Source organism: Lynx rufus, unplaced genomic scaffold (assembly GCF_022079265.1).
Source record: "Lynx rufus isolate CCGP_SWC_20201006 ecotype Redwood Valley unplaced genomic scaffold, mLynRuf1.p SCAF_11, whole genome shotgun sequence".
Lineage (NCBI taxonomy): Eukaryota > Metazoa > Chordata > Mammalia > Carnivora > Felidae > Lynx > Lynx rufus.
In genome coordinates this window covers 40820213-40828048 of record NW_025814825.1, presented here as the reverse complement: position 1 = coordinate 40828048, position 7836 = coordinate 40820213, and the positions used below count along the sequence as shown (strand labels likewise).

Sequence of the window (7836 nt, the reverse complement as noted above, 5' to 3'; positions counted from 1 at the left end):
GGAGAATCTGTACCAGAAAAACCTGAGAAGAGAGATACAGGGTAAACCTGAAGGGGAATTATCAAAGGCAGAAACATGCACAGACGTATACTGGAGGAGTAGGCAGAAGGGAATGGAAAAGAGAAAAGAAAAGTGAAAGAGAAAAGTGAGTTTGATGTGATGAGATGGGAGGGCTCCTAGTGGGAACTAGAAGGGAAAAGTCAGCAAATAGTTCCAGAAAGACCACAGAAGAAAATCCTGATAGATTAAGGAAGTCCACGCTGGGAAGTCCAGGAAAGCCATGGCTAAGAAAAATAAATCTGCAGTCCTGTGGGCAAGTGGGTTGGGGGTGACAGTGGAGGGAAGGCAGGAAGGCTGCTAGCCCCATCATACCAGACAGGAGACAAATGAAACTGCAGGGGCCCAGTGGGCTAAGAGACGCAGCTCATGTTCTCACAGAACTCACAGCGCTGACTTCAGGTACCTGTGCAGCTGTAGTGATGTGGTGGCAAGTTTAGCATCCCACTTGCCTACACTGTGAGGCAAGCCTTTCTCCTCCAAGGCGTACGATGGCAGACTCAGAACCTCACACATTCCAAATGAACAAAATGTGTAAATTACAATGCGGAGTTCCAGCATGGCGCTTGCAAGACAGTAGTTGAGCAGTGTGTCTCTGATAACATAGATTTAGATCACAATCCATTTCTCTCTGCTGTCCTTCCACTTCAATCTCTGAACCTAATGAAACGATCAGATGTCATGACAATTAATGGAACTTTCTATGAGAAGCCCCTTTGATGGACCATGCTCTTCTCTGCAATCAAGCTGATAAAATATGAATGAGGGAATACCGACAGTGGAGGCAACTCAAAATCAAAGCAAGAAACGAACCCTAATCTAGCCATGGATCTGTGTCCTGGGACACAGGCAGGGCATTCTTTGAGCAGGTCGTTAGTCATCCTTAAAGTCACTAACCCCAGCTCTTCACAGGGTGGCTGTGAGAGGACCCCATCTGAAAACCTTCTGTTGTACTTCACAAGCACGGAACATAAAACGTGCTTTTGTTTTTGCTAGACTATTCTCCCCAACTCCGCTGTAAGAAAGTGGCTGTTGTCCTCAGCCACCTACACACCAGTGTTTGCTCCAGGCTTCGCACAGAGCAGTTACTCACTGTAGCAGGGATCCTAGGTGAAGGGGGTAGGTATGAACTCCTGAAACTTGAGCAGAGGTTCCCTGAGGCAAAGAACTCTGGCCTAGTCAAGTTGTCCTGCTTCCTGTTCACTGTGGCAGCAGCATTTCTGTTCCTGCTTTGCCATCTCCACCTCTGGTTTGCCCAGCACTCTCCCTTTGGGTGGCGTGATCTTTACTTTGGCCATATGTATAGCTGAGGTGCTTCTTCGGTAGGGACTGTCACCAGGGCACCAATGCTGTAGTCTCACTGTTCCACTGTGCCTCAGAAGCCTGTTTTGCCTGTTAAGTTTTCCTCCCAGCCAGTCGTCTTGGAGTCAGACCCAAAGCTGGGCCTTCTGGTTTGCCCTCTCTTGACTCCAGCCTGGGGAATGGTTAGCAAGGAAAAGGGAGTGTCAGGACATGTCCACAAATGCTGGAAAATCACCAACCACCACCCCTTCTCAGTATTAGCATGCTGAGTCCTAAAAAAGTCACAAACTTACATATATATATATATATATATATATATATATATATATATATATATATATTCTTTTTTAACCAGTAGAGACAGAGCTGGACAGAGAAGCCTCTGAAGCTGTCAGAAGGCATAGAGCACACCCACACTACAATTTTAATATCTGGTTTGCTTAGATGTCAGTGAACTGCACCCCCGCTCCCACCAAGTGCCTTAAGTTCAATTTTAGCTGTCATTTGAGAAGAGCTTTGAATTGGAGCTAAATAATAACACTTAGCATATATGTCAGGCACCTTGCTAAGAACTTTTCATGGATTAGTTTCACTTAATCCTCACAAGTTCTGAGATAGACATCATTATTATTCCTTTTAACAGATGAAGAAATGAAGGTTCAGACAAGTAACTTGACAAAGATCAAGGGTTTGGCATGGTCAGTCTGGGATCTGAGGTCAGGACTAAGGTCAAGGTCAAGGCTCTTAACTTGCACAAGGCTGTACTGCCTGTCTCTCTGTACTTCAGGCAGCACCTATGCTTCCACCTGGCTGTCACTCCCCCCACCTCTAAAATGCTCACAAGTGGTCTCCTCCAAACCAGCCTGTCAGAAGACAGAAATACTGGTATGGTTCTGGAAACTGAGGCCTCTGGTAACCCTTCTATAAGCTCATTAACAGTTTCTCCTGTGAGTTGTCGTCAACCTGTGTCTCCCCTCAGCTGGCATACCCACAACTGTATCTGCATGGCAGGTTGGAGGTGGTCCCGAGCCCTGCCTCTGCATTGTATGGCTTCTCCTTTCTTTGCCCTGGGCTCTAGAACAAGGGAGCCAGGCCAATGGTATTCCTTTCCGGTCCACTTTGCTGAGCACCAAAGTATTTTCACCTGGATACCAGAAAGGTAAGAGTCAGGAGAGCTCTGTGTTGTTCGCCACTGAATCCTCAAGAGTGCCTAGCATGTAGCAGGTACGCAATAGTTGTTGATGAACCTAGTGAATGGGGTAATGGAAGAATGAGATTACTGAATTGCTGACTGCCAAGTATGCAGCAGATTATTATATGGGTTATGTAAAAGTGAACTGTGTGCTACTATAGCTTTATGTTTTCCAGAAATAGGAGACATCAAGCTAAAAGACAGACCGAAGAATCCAAAGCAAGAGGGGAAAAAAATTCAGTTTAAAAACTAGGGGATGGGGCAGGGGAAGAAATAGCACATTCCAGAGACTTCACCATTCCCCACTCCCAAACAAATATTACCAAACACATGTTCAAACTGAGAAAAAGCATTTTTAATAACACACACATACATTCATGGGACTTTAAACAAGATGTAGTAAAAAAATCTTTAAAAAAAAAAAAGGAAAGAGGAAAAGAAATCTGCATTTACTTTTGAACTGCCTAAGAGCTGGTGGATTAACTCACTGACAGGACTGCCCAGGGAAAACAAATGCACAGATAATGAGGTGCACCAACACTGTTAATGAGTAAGAAATAACAACCACGGTTCATGCTCTACATGCCCAGCCACCGGTACCCTAATCTTGCCTCCTTAGAGACAAACCAGGACAGTCCCTTCCCTAATTTTCCAACTCAGTCACTTGTTAATGGGTCACCTCTTAAATTTTTTATTTTTAAATTTAAAAATTACCCTTGGTTTAAAGACTCCACACATTATTACTGGCCAGTCCCCACCAACTATACTTGTTTTGATAGAAATAAAAATGCAAATGCTCTAACTGAGCCTGGATGACAACACATCTTTATCTCTCTTTTACATCTGGGGAGATTTTTGTGAAGTCAAAAGCAAGCTATTATTTGTACTGCAAAACAAAACCAAACGCCAACCTTCTGAAAGGTGACAAAGGCACCACTGCCATCAGGAGATAGGAAATGTACAAATGCTGTTACTTTACTGCTACATAGATGCGTTTTGTGCACAGAGAGCCTCTTCACTTAACATGATATAACGAATAGAATTATTATTTTCTGATAATGAGAAAAACAGTTTAGAAAAGGCAAACAGTTACACACAAAAGCATAAACACTTACAAGTACCTTAATTTTTAGCTTGCAAGAAGGGTAATAAGTTTGACATACATATCCAGAAAATTAGACAAGATTATTTTTGGCACAGTAATATTGCCAAACACACCACCACTCAGTGCAAGCTTTGTTTGCCAAGTCCCAAAAGTGGCCTGACATTCTCTGTGCAATGAACATCTTCTCCCCCGCTACCATCCCATTCGCTGGGCAACAACAGCAGGAGGGAGACAAAACATGGGGACTCGAGGGAGAAGGATAATCCTTGATTTGGGAGAAAAGTCATGGGCTACTTGTGCTAGAAGAGAATCACAGGATTTGTATGAGAACCCAATGCAAATACTGACTGGAGTATGACCTGGAGATGGAGATATCTAACCAGAGTCATAAATACAAGGGCCCAAACCGATGTCTGGCCATTTTTAAAGGGACAGATGAAGTCTTTTTCTCTAATGAAGAAAGGCAATTAAAAATAGAGACTTTTCTTATTGGAACTGCTAAATAAAAATGTATCAAAGTGGTTTTAAATTTGATGAGCAGTTATCTGTTGAAACTGCGATACAAAAGGGTCACTTAAAAAAAAACCTGAATAACCCACTTGTCCCCCCGTCAATGTACACGATTAGAAAATATTTACACACTGTAATTACAAGCAATATAAGCAGTATTTTATACTTTGAGATTTTGTACACTTTACACAATGCAAAATGAGAAAAATATGAACACTTATAAAATTACACACAAATAATGTATCTACAAAGTATTAAATTACAAAGAGTGAAAGCCCCCATTGTTGGGCAGATAGATGCCAGAGTTTCAAGCTTCTGTCAAATAGAACTCTTTGTATCTATCTCATTAACCATAAGTGGCATTTTCTAATAATACCCTTGAGAGGTAGTATCAAGATAATAATATTCTTACCAGTAAACTCAACACAGAATAAAACTTTTGTTGGTCTGACTCTTGGAGCCTCATTCAGCTGGGGTTCTTGGGAACTGGATTTACTAAGTCTTCCCTATAAAATCTCTAACTGCTCAATGCCTGACATGGGCTCAAAAGTTATTTATACTATTGTAAATGATAAATTTAAGATAAAATGCTTTTTTCTCCTAAGCCTCAATTTAGAGGTAGAAAGCTATTTTGTCAAAATTTATTTTCTCCCCTCTCAAATCATAAACGCGCAGTCCAATTCCCTTCCTCTCCATCGTCCTTCCCCCACCACAACTGGAGACATGAGAATGCTCAGGAAAGCAGTGTCATCCAAGTCAACATTGAAAGAAAAAAGTTGGCATTTTCATTCAAGAAACAAACCGTCCTAAAAGGACAATCAACAAAAGAATTTTTCAGTTAGCTAGTAAGAGTCTATTACTACCAAAGGCTTCAAAGGGCCCTTGGGCTAAGATCAGCATGTGCACTTCTACTAACCCTCCACCATTTAAACCAAAGGATGGCTTTCCAGTGTTTAAGAATTTAGAGCAGCTGTGGTTTTCAAGTGCAACAACTTTAAAATACAAGCACACACAACGTGTGCAATATTCCAAAGAATAAACTCCATCCAGGTCTCTACCAAGCTTATATACTCATGAAAGTACGGTTTTTGGAAACTTGTCCAGATCGTTAAGCTTCTATAATATAGACTTCTGTAATATGGCTAACCAAGGGCCAGAATTCTAAGATTTAGCCAAGGATCTAAGATTTAACCAGTATTTAAAAAATATATATACACTTAAAAGGAATCCAAAACAAACGGCATATGAATGTTTTGGCATAAAAACGGAGATACTATTTTATAGCTTAACTTCTTCCCCTTAAGGAGGATCTAACACTATACCAAATTTCTGTTTCTCAACTCTTTAAATGTATTTTAAAAACCTAACAGATTTATAATCTTGAATAGTGAAGGAAAATGTATGGATTGAAATCTCCCTGTGGTTTATAGGAGTTACAGAAAAGATTTATCCTTTTTGTTATTAAACTCAGTTCTAAGATTTCTTTTTGAGTCCTAAAATAACCAAGAGAAAATTAAACTCAACTGGAACTTGGTCTTGATTTCCATGTCCAACTGCTCAAGTTGGTCCAAACCCTTTCCTACATATTTCCTGTGATTATCCAAGTGCCATAAATACAATCCAAAAAAAAGAAAAGAAAAAAAAAAAGGATAACTGGCTTACAATTTAACAAGAGCAGTTAATAGGGGCAGATTCGACATGCAACTATTAGCTGCTTCTACCCCTCCCCTCTTGTTATAGGATTCTGCTGTTTTTAAAAGGCCAGTTGCCTTAAAATTAAGCAGATCACGTTTCATATCTGCTTCAGAAATGGCAATTTCTTCATTACCAGCTTCATACTAGACATTCAAGTGGCACATTGCAGCGCATTTTCTAAGCATTCCACTGGAGTTTGTGGTATTCTTTCTACTCCTCTAGGAAAAACTCTTATTGAATTTCTCTTGGTTCATATTTTTGCTGCTTCAACTCCTGTTAAGAATCTGGTACCCAGAAGTCATGAAGCTGCCCCTAGAAAAGGGAAGGGGGGGGGGGAAACAGGACAAAGTGAAGTCAGATTATGAATTAATCCTTATAAAACTAACCATCAAACAGGCTTTTGATAAAAAAAGCAGTAACATCTTTTTAAAATTTTTTTTTTCAACGTTTTTTATTTATTTTTGGGACAGAGAGAGACAGAGCATGAACGGGGGAGGGGCAGAGAGAGAGGGAGACACAGAATCGGAAACAGGCTCCAGGCTCTGAGCCATCAGCCCAGAGCCCGACGCGGGGCTCGAACCCACGGACCGCGAGATCGTGACCTGGCTGAAGTCGGACGCTTAACCGACTGCGCCACCCAGGCGCCCCAAGTAACATCTTTATATTGTATATTTCTCTGAAAATTTATGGTAATCAATTTTCACATTTTGTGGTCTAACTTTAAATTAAAAAAAAGTATAAAATAAAAGCAAGATGTTTTCCTCACCAACACCTATGTGGAGAATCACATTTGAGAAGATTAAGTAAAATGTTAGGCTGACTAATATAAAAGTTTTGGTATTAAATTCTTTTGTTTTAATTCCACATTAGCAAAGATGGCCAGCCTAAAATCTTTCGCGATTAGAAACCGAAACAACAACAACAAAACATTCATCAGCTTAAGATTTCTCAAAGGTTTCTTCTCTAACAGAGCATGCGTATCTTATGAAGGGCAACTACAGCAAAAGAGTTAAAATACAAAATACAGAGATTACTTTTCTTAATTAATCTTCACTGTTCCTGTTGCTTTGATATAAAATATAAACAACTGCTAGGTCCTAGCTACTGAAATTATGGTCCCTGGACCAGAAGCACTGCCATCTATCTGAGAACCTGTGAGAAACGCAGCATTTCTCAGGTCCCACTCCACACCTATCAAGTCAAAATCTGCATTTCAGCAAGTTGATGCCTGTGCATATTAGAATTTGAGAAATCACATTTTTATTTATTTTTAACATATTAAAAAAATGTTTATTTTGAGAGAGGGAGAAAGCACGTGCACACAAGTGGGTCAGGGGCAAAGAGAGACAGAGGGAGAGAGAAAATCTTAAGCAGGTTCTGTGCGATCAGCGCAGAGCTCCTAGCGGGGCTTGATTCCTCAAACCATGAGATCATGACTGGAGCTGAAATCAAGAGTTGGATGTTCAACCAATTGAGCCACCCAGGTGCTCTGAGAAGCATCATTTTAGACAACAACATATCAGTTAGTTTGTATGTAAAAGGCAAATTTATAGTATGGCAAATTTAATACCAGGTGCTTATGCCCCTCTTAAGCAAAGTCCCCTTAGATATGACACTAAAAGCCTAAGTAACAAAAGGAAAAATAGTAAAACTGGACCTCATCACAGTTAAAAAACTTTTGTTCTAACAAGTGATACCATCAAGGCAATGAAAAGACAACACACAGAACTGGTGAATATATTTGCAAATTATATACTTAACAAGGGATTTGTCTTTGGAACAAATGGAGAATACTTTTTCTTTTTTTTTTTTTGAACTTTTAAGTCTATTTTTTTTTTTTTAATTTTTTTTTTCAACGTTTATTTATTTTTGGGACAGAGAGAGACAGAGCATGAACGGGGGAGGGGCAGAGAGAGAGGGAGGGAGACACAGAATCGGAAACAGGCTCCAGGCTCTGAGCCATCAGCCCAGGGCC

The 7836-nt window shown here is 40.3% G+C and overlaps 1 protein-coding gene across 3 annotated transcripts in view; it reads right to left on the bottom strand.

Moving 5' to 3' along the window:
- Positions 1-411: 411 nt before the first annotated feature.
- The window catches only part of SLF2 (SMC5-SMC6 complex localization factor 2), a 49098-nt gene continuing 41673 nt past the window's right edge, over positions 412-7836 (bottom strand). The window contains exons 20-21 of one of the 3 annotated variants that reach the window (XR_006960929.1): positions 5995-6173; positions 1448-1531 (exon numbers count right to left, since the gene is read on the bottom strand). Coding sequence is in view for 2 of the 3 variants with exons in the window: in XM_047073314.1 (XP_046929270.1) it covers positions 1433-1531 (99 nt within the window). In the remaining variant the exon portion in view is untranslated. Of the gene's footprint in view, positions 1532-2884; positions 6174-7836 lie in introns of those variants that run through there. The other 2 variants (XM_047073314.1, XM_047073315.1) reach the window with 2 other exon arrangements.